This window comes from Pseudochaenichthys georgianus, chromosome 9 (genome assembly GCF_902827115.2).
Source record: "Pseudochaenichthys georgianus chromosome 9, fPseGeo1.2, whole genome shotgun sequence".
In the NCBI taxonomy this organism is placed as follows: Eukaryota; Metazoa; Chordata; class Actinopteri; order Perciformes; family Channichthyidae; genus Pseudochaenichthys; species Pseudochaenichthys georgianus.
Genome location: NC_047511.1, coordinates 20,659,723 through 20,672,493, shown reverse-complemented (window position 1 = coordinate 20,672,493; position 12,771 = coordinate 20,659,723). Strand labels below are relative to the sequence as shown.

The window sequence follows — 12,771 nt, the reverse complement described above, 5'->3', positions numbered from 1 at the left end:
TTTTCTTTTTAATACTATATCAAAGGGGACCCATCATGCAAAATGCACTATTTGCTGTCTTTTATGCATAAATATGTGTCCCCGGTGTGTCAGGGAACTCACGCAGCATCAGAAAATAAAACCCTCTCTCTTTTCCCCCGTACCCAAATCTCTAAAAACGGGGCTACAACGGAGCTGATTTAGATTTGAGTCCGATATGACTATCAGAAGCGTTACTATCAGAAACAATGCCTGACTCTGTTGGACGTAATATGATCGGTGCATATTTACATTAGCATCGCTAACAATCAGAGCTAACCTGTACTGCACAGAGCATGTGTGTGAAGAAGCAGGACATAAAAGGAACTCCACCTTGTGGTATAACCGGCAAGAGAGAAAGCCTTTGAGCTCCATAGTGTTTCAGAAACAATCCTTGATAATATGGCGTTTCATCACGGCAGTATTTTCCGGTAGAATCTCCCGCATGAGCTCAGCCCCTCCTTTAATTAAACAAAAACCTTTATAGCCTACCCCAAATCAGCACTTTTGAAACAGGAAGTGAAATAGAGGGATATGAGGCATGGTTAGAATGGGTGATTTGTTTGGTATTTTGAGCAAAACACTTCATTGACATGTTTTTTATATATTTGTATATATCTGAGACCTATGCTATTGCCTAAAAATAGCATGATATGTGCACTTTAAAACAAGATAATTGTTTTGCTCACTACAATGAAGACAGTGCTTAAGTTTGAGTTGTGCTGAAATGTATATTGGCACCATTATCGAAGTTTGAACGCTACCATACACCTGTTACTATGCATTACCCCTCCAATATTGTAGAATTTAAAACAAGTTATGTTATGTTCTTTAAATATCATGAAATAGGGAGGGAAACTTGTCACATTTTACACCAATAGTGTGTACACTGTAAACCAAACCCTAATTTTGCACAGTGCGTCTTCCCTGTAGGAGGTGAACTGTATGCTGTATTCCATCTGAGGGAAGATACATGATGTACCACAGAATGTCTGACTAGTGAAAACCTAAGAGATTTTAATTCTCTCTGGCAAGATACTGAAATTGCCAATGAACCAAGATTCGACAAGATATCCAGTCTAGCTGAATCTTTCTAAACTATATTAACGTTAGTCTTCCTCCCAAAAGATTGATGAAGAAAAACTGAACAGTCCGCTGGGAGGTTTCCTGACATTGGACAAATCTGTGTACTACCAAGTCACAATCTTTTATCGTCAACATAGTAGAAAGATTGCCTGGCAGGAGAGTTAGATCCATGCGGCTACAGCTGCTTTCACTACTTCGGAAGCATGAATGAGTTAATCCTAAAATGACACACTTGTGACCAGTGTTATCTATCACATGTTTGCCAGTAGTGTAGCACACTTACAGCACATGCACACACGCTCACAGATTGTACTTTTCGACTTAAAAAGGGCAGGTGCTCGTTTTTGCATTTGTGTGGCAAGTTTGCAAATCAGGTTAGAACCAGACTGAATTTATGATACTTGTTAAACGGAATGATTTTTATCCTGCTATGAATGCAGCAATCAAAGTAGAGAAAGAGGAGACCTTTGATATTGTTTTTTCTCTAATTCTGTCTGTCAACTCAAATGGTTGGCTACATAATGCCACTAGTCCAGGCTATTAAGGAACATGTTTTAATACAGCTGTTAAAGTGACTCTAAGGAAGGGGAGATCTTTTTGGGTGAAGCACAGTTTGAGGCTGTGTGTGGCATGTGCTACTTTTCTTTGTGTCCGAGTGCTGTCGCACCATGTTCGACGCTGAAGGAAAGTCATTGTGACAAGTGGTCTGCTGGTGTTCCGGTGATGGAGGGTCAACGAGGAGGGTGGGTTTGTCTGGGTCACCTCTAATCCTTTTGGGATAAATAATTTCCTTTTCCATCTATCCCCTCAAATCAGAACAAAGTCTAGCCCCACCAGGAGGGGGCACAGTTAAACTCAAATGCCCTTGTGTTTTTCTCATTTGCCACAAAAATTGAAATGGTAGGTGTTCTCTTAATATGCAAGCCCCGAGCCTGTTTTCCAGGTCTCAGGCTCGAAAATGACATTCCCAGAACAAATGACCATAACTTCACTTCAAGGGGTAAATTAATAATCTTTTTTTCTCAAAGCAATGATAAACCTGTGAGTTGGATGTAGAAGAGTCAGAATCAATATAGATTTTTTTTATTTTAAAGTAAATTCAGATTGAACATAGTAAACAAATGTAAATGATTGCGTCCGTCAAAAAAAAAAACATTACTTATAGTGAAAGCCACCCTTGAATGATGGGATAGTAGACTAAAAGCTTTAGGAATCCAAACTATAACATATAATAAGTACCCTGTATCAAGATTGATGCAAAACAAGATGATTGACATCTCTTTTTAACCGTTAGAGCCAATGGAATGGAGGGGAAGTTCCACATACACACACGTTACCAAATAAGGAGTGAGAGTGACGCGTAGCCAGAATACCCAAAACCGGAAGCTGTCATACACTCTGGAAGCTATCATTAGCAGCTAATATGAAAACTCAGTTTTTGACATAAAAATGGAATTATGGATTATCAATAATTTTTTCAAAGTGGAACATTGGATTAACCTTCAGCAGCGTTCTCGTTTTAATGCCATTGAACACAACTTTTTATCAGAATAACAGCAAAAGGTGAGCATATCTCCGTGTTTTGCTACCTAAAGCTACGTCGTGTGTTGTCTGGTTTTGCTTCCCCTGTCGCGAGTTCTGATCGCTCAGTGAGGATACTTATATTTCTAGAATCTGTGGAAACTCAGCTTGCTAGCAAAGCTCGTTTGTGCAGATCCGATAAGTATATCGATCGATTATACCTAGAGTTCTGTGCTAAGTGTGTTAATTTATTTCCACTCAGGGCTCATTTAGACGCTTCTTGTGAGACTTGTGTTTTGTTTCGGTAAAAATTGTTCATATCGTCAGTTAGCTTAGTTTCTTCAAGTTATGTGAGTATGACACATTTATAGTTTATTAAATTGTAACGCAACACAGAGCAACAAGAACGTTGTCTACAGTAACCATTAACTCGCATGTATTTTCTTATTTGAGGGGGGGGTGGATGTGGTGCCCCCACAAATAGAATCAAATTCTGTGGGAAACACTGCTGTCTGTGTGTGCCTTCTTCACTTCCGTTTCGCTTCTCATGCACTGATTCGCTAAGCTGAACAGCCAATCAGTGATTTATTTTGCCGACAGCCTCCCGATTCAACATGTTGAATCGGGAGCGGAAGGTGTCGGCACGACCGAAAAGACACGACGGTGCTGGACACACCAATCTGAGTAGGGCGACAGGACACTTATCGACAGCCAGACATCTATCGACGGCCGAATACGGCCCGGTGTGTCCGGCCGGGCCTTAAGAGATCACGTTGTGTCTGCAGCGAGATGCATCCTCTGTACTTCAAGTTTCAATTTGCATATTCGCTAACACGCAAAATATGATAATGAGGGGGTATTCAAAGCTGCAGTAGAGCCAACAGCCTGAGCTGCAGATTGTAGTAAAACAAGATCAGATCAGTTCAGCCTTTGTCATATACATGCATGCATGTATTTGTCATTTCTGTGTGGTCAATTTTCAAGTTAACCTAGTAGTTCCCTAGAGCTTTATATCCATCTATAGCTGTAGTTTGACCAATTTAGTTATTAAAGCATATTAGCTTTATTTTGGTCAATAAAGTTGTTATTTGACCACTGATAGTCATAATGACACACTGTTGGTAATTTACATTTTACAATGTGGTGGGAGATTCAGACACCTCTGTCAGCTGTGTGTCGCTACAACTGCCAGCTACCTGCTAGCTGTTATACAAAGAGACAAACTAGTCTACCCTGTTGGTCCCTTAGGAACAGCAACAACACACTCTTTAGACTTAGGCCCCGGCCACACGAGGACGATAACGGTCGCATCTGCTACAGTTCTCTATCAGATAGACGGTTTGGCCACACGAGGCCGACATGGAAACGCAGAAAACGATAATGATAAAGATAAAGGGTCCCAAGGTGGGTAGATCTGCAAACGAAACGCTCTGGGGGGGCAAACGGGTCCGTGTTTACGCCTATACGATCATTTACTGATAAAGTTGAAGCAATAGCCCCGCCTCTCCCCACCTCTCCTGCTCAGAGATCAGCTGCTGGGCTTTTTTATTCTTATATTATTATATAGAGTCGTTATCAATTTATAAACAATAAATAACAAAGAAGACCTCTGACCGGCACTTTTCAAATTTTGTCCGGAAGATTTAAACTTTAACGGATATGTTGACCGGAGAAAACAAATCTAACTGAAACTCTGCTGCACGGTCCCCTCGTCCCTTGGAAGAGGCGGAGAGGTGGGTGTTTTGTCATCTGCTGGTGGACTACCGGAGAGATATACAGCAGGAGCAAACGCTTGCCTCGGGGAGGGAGAAAAAGAGCCAGAGCGTCCACAGCATGGATGTATAAGGTCCACAGCGGAGAATAAACAGAAGGACAACCATGGAATGCGCGGGAAGTCTTCTTCGCTGCTTTGGTGGCAGGAGTACAGCGCCACTTACAGGCCCGGCATATGTACTAAAGCGTCTCCAGCGCTTTTGAGCGGTCTCGTGTGAACGGGCACGTTTCTGGTGCCTATTGCGTGTGGACGGAATACTTTTTTGATATCGATTTCGGTTTCATGATAACTAAAGAGTTCTCATGAACTAAGTTCTCATGAACCTTTGTGGGAAAAGTACTGCGGTGTGAATGCACCTATTGCTATCGGGATGTTAAGGGCATTCCATGGAATATAACAAAAAGTGTATCTCGAGACGGTTTCTCAAACTTACCTACCCCACCTTTAAGGTTCCTTCAACTTAACATTTTCACTTTGCAGTTTTTAAGGCACTCGCACTCCTTTACATTTCAATATTCAAATGTAATAAAATGTGTTCCACCTTAGACAAAAGTAGAAGAAAAACCAACCATCATATTTGCCAGCCTTAAACAGAAGAGTGTATGTGTAAAGATTATATTGACAGGTTTGTTGACCATAGTTCAGACTAAAACTGGTTAAGCCTTCTCAGCATTACTGGGTGCTGGTGGCTGGGGTCACTTACAGGAATGTGTGAAACATTATGAAGATGTCATCTCCTGTTCAGTGCTGGGGACCCTGGAGAGTTTAAATGGTATTTAATCCTCGTATCTCATAGTTTACTGGCCTGACATTACCCTAAAAAAGCATCTGGGCTCAGGCAGAGGACCTGTTCGTTCTGCACGCTGCACTTTCAGAGTTCTCCCCAGGGTTTCTTGTAGTACAGATGTATTTTTGGTACCAGTGCATTTTCCAGGCTCCATTCCAACATTGTGCTCATTTCTCTGTTTGGACTATTATAGATCTAAAGAGGGCCAATTAAACACTTTACAATTATTAAAGGGTGAGCAACAAGACCGTTATTAAACTACTTATCATATACTCCACTCAGTTTGAATACCCTGATTATTCCCCCTTAAACTGAAAAATTGCCCTCTAATGCCGACTTAGGCTCTCTGCCTTGTTAAGCATAATGCTATGATTCAGTGCAGTAATATGTGATTACAATATTATTCCCTGTACACTATACAATTACATGTATCCTAAGTAAAGACAAATGATATCTTTAAATCATTTAGTAGTTCTGCGTTTTGAACAAACACTATTGGAGAAATCATTCAGTAAACATTGTGAATAGGAACTTTATCCACATTTTGATATGTCATGGACCAGTTTGGTTAGTACCAAAGATGTTGCATAATATATGAGATGTCACCATAACTGACACACTGATGCAATGGCAGTTTGGGGGTCAATATTGCTTTTATAACGTGATCAAACATTTACCACAATGACGACAAACCATCCCAGAAACCGTGAACCATAAGATGTTGACAATGTGTGAACGAGTTACTTCTAGCCTGTCATCGTAGTGGGTAATGTCACTGATCAGCACACTGGGAAAAACCTGGGTTATATATTCCAAATGTTAAAATTGTCAGTAAAGATTAATTACATTATGAACGTGCAGTAGAGCTTAGGAGTCTTGAGGGCTGTTTTTTTGATTAACATGTCACAGAAACTATAGTAACCAATATAAGTGTTGGTTTGTTAAGGAAGCCACCAAGCCAGAACTCGGAAAACTCAATGCTATCACCTGACATCATGTAAATTGCTATGTCAGATATGTGCCATACTTTCATGTCACTCATCTCAAACAGAATGATTCACATTCATACCTGCCATTGTTCTACCTAGCATGTCCCCAAACACACAAAGTGGCTCTCTCTCTGTTTAGACACCACTTCACTCTTTCTGACAAACTGACTCCGACTTCCAGCCGAGCTGCTTTCTGAGGTGTCACATATCCAGCACTCACTCTTGTTGCTAAAGGCAGCAGGGAGGAGGAATGATTTGGCTAGAAATAGCAGTGTCACATGAGTGTGTGCAGTGACCAGTGAGCCAGCTGCTCATCCTTACATGGAGCCCGGCCCCATCCGTACAATCAAATGCAAACAGGCAGCAACATCATCAACACAAATGCGTGGACGGGCTCGCACAGGTCGATGATTCATCTACAAGACTTGTCCCACCCCTCGCCACACTAATGGCGCATTTCCACTGCAGGGCCTCGCACGGCTTAGTTAGTTTTAGCTCACTTTATGCTGCGTTTCCATTACAGTTTAGTAGCTGGGGCAGTAACTATAGTAACGCAGTGTAGGCGGAGCCGTGACGTCAGCTTCAATGCGAACCACAGTAAACCAACATCAGCCGTTAGCTCTTAGCACTCAGAGCTCACAGCTCCTCATATCAGTTCAGAAACTAGACAAAAGTTAAACAAGTACAAACCACAGACTGCCTGTGTCATGGCGAATACAGTCGCTGGTTTATTTATGTCTGTATAGGCCGTTGTTGTGAGTGTGGACGGTCGGAGCATAAACTGCGTTAGCTTAGCAAATCTCCATTCAGAAAACACGCATTTTAAAAAGGTTTTCGCCTGCCGTCTCTCTTCAGACTTGTCAAAGCATTAATTCATGGTTTTTACTAACCGGTATCAGTGTGTTGTTACTTCGGCATCATTTTGAAATGTGTATTATAACTAAATCACGGTAAAATATGTTAATTTTGTTGCAGTTGTAGCCCCCTTGCCAGCGATTCTCTCACTAGTTTAGCATATTCAGCCCAGTTGTTGTCCCGGAAAGAACCTGGATTTTGGAGGGCCAGAAAAACTGTGAAACAGTACCCATTAGCCGGAACTACCCCTAGTGGAAACGCAACAAAAAACGTGCCGGGTTTGGCACGGCACGCTTAAACCGTGCTACGCGCTGCAGTTGGAAATGCGCCATAAGAGAGCAGAGTAAAGATGGACACGTGAACTCACACCTGTTCAAACATTTATAGATTTCTACAAATGCAAAATAACTTTCACAAGGATAAAATAAACCCCTTTTCCCATGAGGGACAATAAAAAAGAAATGCCTTATTTATGAGTTTATGCGTGTACATTTAATTGCGAGAATATTGACGAATAAGAAGTTTGTTGTCACAGTACAAATTGTTTCCATCAAACTCCATGAAAGTGATCATATTATTGAATACCAGAATATATATTCTTGAAACAATCAGGAGAAAGAAAATCACGATAAACACTTTTCACCAAAACTCCCACTTCCTAGTAATTAAAGAATTAACAACCTTTTTTGTTTTGCCAATCCTTTTCCTGAGAGAATACCAGCTCTTTGGAAATGTGGATTAGTTCTGTATGTAAAAGTATCCTTCAGACAAATAAATAACTCAACGTGTCAGTGACCTAACTGGACAGATAATTTAATTTCCAATGCCAAGAATAAAAAAATGTCCCAGTAATTCCTATAATGCTTATAGTTTTCTGAAGCCTAAAAACTGACCCAAGGCCTTGGTGGCAAAGTCATGACTCATTTAAGTCAAGCAAGTCCTGGGTGCTTCTGAACGAATGAGTGAGAAGAAAAGGAAAATAATGTTCATTCTACCTTCCATAACTAAAAAGCACAATGCCTCACAGTTCAGCAGTAAGCCTGTCATTAGCATAGTTAACACCAGGCCAGCACCCAAACAAGAGACGCTCTGTGTGACAGCGCTTTGATACAGACCCTGCCGCTTACAGAAGGCCACCAGAAACTCTACAACAGGGCTCTCATGGCCCCAGTGGAGAGGACGAACTCGGCCAAAAACACACAACAGTTCAGGTTAACAATGCAACTAGCATAGGCAGTCACAGGCTAGATGGGTAATACATGGTTAATTATTTACATGCAGGATCCTATGAGTTTCAGGAAAGGATCTAGATATCTTTAAGAAGGCTTTAACTAAAGAAAAAAATAGATCTTCTTTCAAAATTAAAGTAAGGTCTCTTGCTTCAAGGCAAACAAGATGGGAAAGCTGCTAGGAAGAATATGACTGCCAGCGCAATTAAATAACAGAGTCTAAGCTAACTGTAAATGCTGATATTTGACAGCAAGAAAAATACCACACTCATTCTGCAAAGGCATGTCGGTAAAGATTTGAAGCATTATGAGCTATTAGGGATCACTTTTTGGTCAAAGAAGAATGCAGGCCTACGTGACAGTGGTAATAGTAGAATAGAGGAGCATTATGGGATGCCAGCATTGCTTTTGGTTGTAAGATTGACACTAGACAAGAGTTCCCTGAAACCAGCATACATATATGGTGTAGAAAACCACAAATATCTAAGTGTATAAACGCAGCCCTAAGTATTTCATGCATTTAGGCAACTTGGTTCTGTCTAAATACTTGGACAAAACTGAAGCTGTGGTTTTAAAGTCATCTCATTAAGAGCTGAAATGCTCTTGATTCTTTTACCAAGCTTTTACGGTACCCTGGCCCTGAAGCAGTGCTGAAATGTAAGCTTCTTTAAAAGTGACATTTTGCTTAAACAACGACAATCATTGCATGCAAACCTTTTAAAACGTTATCAACACATGATCAACCAGTTTGGATTGCTTAATCCAAAAGCATGGATTAAGCAATACTCTAACAAGCATGTACACAAACACACACACATTGAAGATCCACACACTTTCCTTGCTATCACGCGATGTTTTCATGGCGAAGCATGGCTCAGACATAACAGTGTGATTGTGCTCTGAGGGCGAGGTGGGCCGCGATCAGAGAGACAGACTGTTCTCCGCCTGTGACACTGCCAGCCCGGTGCCAACTGTCTTTCCGCCCACAGAGAGACGGACACACCCACTGGCAGAAGGACCGACCTGCACGGGGCCCTACCGTCATGGGAACCATAACCGACTGCATTTCCCATACATTGTTTTTCTCATGACTCAGGTAACTCCAAGGTTATGTCTGCTTAAAAATGCGAAATCCCTTTAAAATGCTGAACCCAACTTTACTTATAAAAAACATACAATATAAAATAATCATCAATCAGTTGTGCTAGCAGCTTTCATGTTACGACAGTTGTGGAGTAATCAGATATTAATTAATCTTTAAATTACCTATTTATTATTCAGCTTATCATGTTATCTAAATGTCTACAGCCATGCGGTCAACTCTGTGAGATTGTATGAAGGCATAATGATCCTATGAGGTAAATGCTAACAAGTCTTAGGTTAGCATGCTAACATTTGCCTTTAAGTAATAAACACAAACTATAACTGACGATGGTAGGGATGTCATTGGTTTAGCAGGTATTAGATAATAAACTATTTTCCTACAATGCGACAATAAGAGATATTTCACTCAAAACCACAAATGTGTTGATAGTGGTGATAGAGCAGGAAAACAATGGGAAAACTAATGCAGATCTAACTAGCAGCACTCTCTTTTTCAGGATAAAATATAGCAGTCCCCTGAACGGCATTTGAACCAACAGGCACTCACAGTATTCAACTTGAGAGGCCAGTCTGAGGTAGGCATAAGACCAAACACAAGTCTGCTAATGGAAAAGTCAGGGGATCATCAAAGTTATTAAGATTCATCCTCTGGGGATCATGCAAGTCTGTACAAAATGTCATCTTAATCCATCCGATAATTGGGGAGATATTTTCGTCTGAACCTTAGTGAGGGACTGCCCGACACTGCCGTTCCTATGGCTATCCCTCAAAATGTCAACAAAACAGAGATCTGTTTTTCTGACAAACAGATCAAAGCTGGAGCTAGACCGATAAATCAGATGATAAGAAACAAGAAGTTGCAGTGCAAGCAGGGGGAATTAAAAACAGTCTCCATGTCCAAGTGTGTCCATCTGACATCAGCACTGGTCTTAGAAATAGCCATTGCCAACTATGTCAGAAAATGTATCCAAGATAAATTTAAGATAAGATGCTAATACTTCAGAATCCAGAAAGAGCATACATTGTCATTTTTTGTGTGGGATTTCTTACCAAGGATTTCCCTGATTATAAAGATATAGCTTCCGATCTGCAACTCACGAATCCCAATAGATCAATGTTGTCGTACCGTTTGTCAAATACAGAAAACATGGCATATAAAGTATTTGATAAAAGGCACACCAGAGCGAAGCAGGCTGTGAAGTAATGTGGTGTGAGCTGCACACTCATGGACGAAATTCTTGTCAAGGAGCAAGAGGCCTGAAGTGATTTAACATTGACCTGGAACAAAAGGTGGAGTTAAAATGGTATAAAATTCTTAGAAACTAAAATGCCAATGTACTGAAAGCATGGCACACCTCGCTAAAAACTGGTCTGACTCTGCTCTCGCAGAATAGTGTTGAACATGAAAACATTACACAATGTACACATACCTCCCTTCCTCCACTGACAACCAGCTTCAACACAGAACTTCCAAAACACATGCTAAAGCTGTCTGACTTATCTGCAGGTTAAATATGCACTGCTCTGTGTTATGAAGCATTTGGCGTTATGGTTGAGCATAAAAGAAGGTCTCTGTTGACGGTGTGGTCTAAGCTGGGGCTGCACCCTGTCGTCAAGGAACTGCCAATTTAGTGTGAATCACTCTGCCTCAATTGTTTTTTTTCCCCAGAAGGATTAACCTCACAAAAAGCAGAGGCCTGTACGATGAAGCCGGTTCAACATAACCTGGATATGTTTGAGTTACCCGGTTTACCTAATCCAAACCAAACGCGCACTCGCTAAGTGGTCCTACGACGCTGGTTATCAACTCGTTAACTAAACCCAGCTTTGCCCTATCTAGTTAGGTGCGCGTTCACATGACAGGGGTGGTATCGGGAGCATTCGACCAATCACAAACATGGACAAGCCTACTGACAGCTCAGCGCGTCGTACTTCCTGAATGAAAAGTCAACTATAATATTAGACAAATACGAAGACGTATAAAATATATTTTAAGATCATGTTTAATCATCTGATTTGTCTATACATTGCTGTTTTAGTCTGTGTTCTTCTAATTAGTGTCTACAGTGTGTGCCTATTGAGCTATTTAGAGCCATGTGGGACAAAACCCGATCATGCCCCTCCCTCTCACTGTCTAAGTGAACGGTGACTGTAAAAAACTGCACTGTGCATGCATGAGTATTTTCCTATTTAATGTGTGGCAAAAAATAATGACCATAGGGGCATAGAGCTGCCATCCCCACCATACGTCATCTCACATAATTCAGAGCTGATTGGCTGTAAGTACATGTGCCGCGAAAAGTGTGGTGTGTGAAGAGCAGCTGAAGAGGAGGAGAGAGACGCGTCCTAAAACCCGGAAGTAAGCTGCGCATGGCTTCCCTCCACAAAAAAGCAATGAGATTTCTCCATGGGATTTTAGAAAATAGCTCAAAATAAGATATGTGGGAAACGTAGCTGTTAGATAAATGTAAGTTTTGTTCAGCCGGATAATATCAACATGTCTACCCTACTTTTATAATTTTCTAATCATAGATCCATCATTTAGATGTATGATAGACTTTTTAAACTACAAGAAGATAAGGAGGACTTTTACAAAAAAGTAATAGAGATTTTTGTCCAGAAGGATAGGCAAATGGACTTCATCTTCAAGTCAAGGTAAGACCACAATGTTATTGATAATGGGATCTTACTAAGAGAGAACAATTCAATATTTAAATGATAAAATTACATTTTTTGGGTATCCTTCTGTTTAAAATTAATTGAAGCATCAGACTAAAGAGGCTTTTGAAAATAATATTATATTTTGATTTAGGTCAAAATATAATATTTGTAAACCTGAAGAGTCAGTGCCAGTGCCTCACCAGCCATGAACCTCACTGCAGAAGCTTATATATAGACATCTAAGTTTGTTGTGCCCCACCACTTTTGTACATATAGAAACGCCACTGTACATTATGATGTGATATGATATGAATGATAATGGGGCAATTCGACGTCTGCACTCACAGTGCCGCGGACTGTACATAATGTCACTTTGATCCGGTTACTTTTGTTGTGGCAGATATTTAAGTAAGCTTTCTTAAAGCTAATGTTATAATAGTCAGATTGCTCTGAAGATGGGAGGTGATATTCTATTAATGTTCACGTTCACACAGTCAGTGATTTTTGCCGGCCGTCTTTCCTGCAAAGGCAGTTTAAACTGTATTTCCTTTCTCCTGTAATATGACTTGATCGCTTTAAACTCCGCACACTGAGCTCTGATTGGTCAGCAGGCGGTGCTTTCACTGAGTTGATCTCTTATCCTGGAACCTAACCTGCTCCGGACCAGGCGCCTATACTACGAATCAAGATGTTCGTTTAGCAAGCTAACTTCTGGGATTTCCGGTCCTACGAAGCTGGTTCACTTTT

General features: G+C 40.8%; 2 protein-coding genes across 5 annotated transcripts in view; one reads left to right on the top strand and one right to left on the bottom strand.

The window, feature by feature from the left end:
• The window catches only part of slc20a2 (solute carrier family 20 member 2), a 59,881-nt gene that overhangs the window by 39,066 nt on the left and 8,044 nt on the right, over positions 1–12,771 (bottom strand). The window lies entirely within an intron of this gene.
• mthfd2l (methylenetetrahydrofolate dehydrogenase (NADP+ dependent) 2 like) overlaps positions 2,509–12,771 on the top strand; it is a 29,720-nt gene continuing 19,457 nt past the window's right edge. The window contains exon 1 of the mRNA XM_071204354.1: positions 2,509–2,667. Within this exon, the coding sequence (XP_071060455.1) occupies positions 2,627–2,667 (41 nt within the window). The 5' untranslated portion in view covers positions 2,509–2,626. The remainder of the gene's footprint in view (positions 2,668–12,771) is intronic.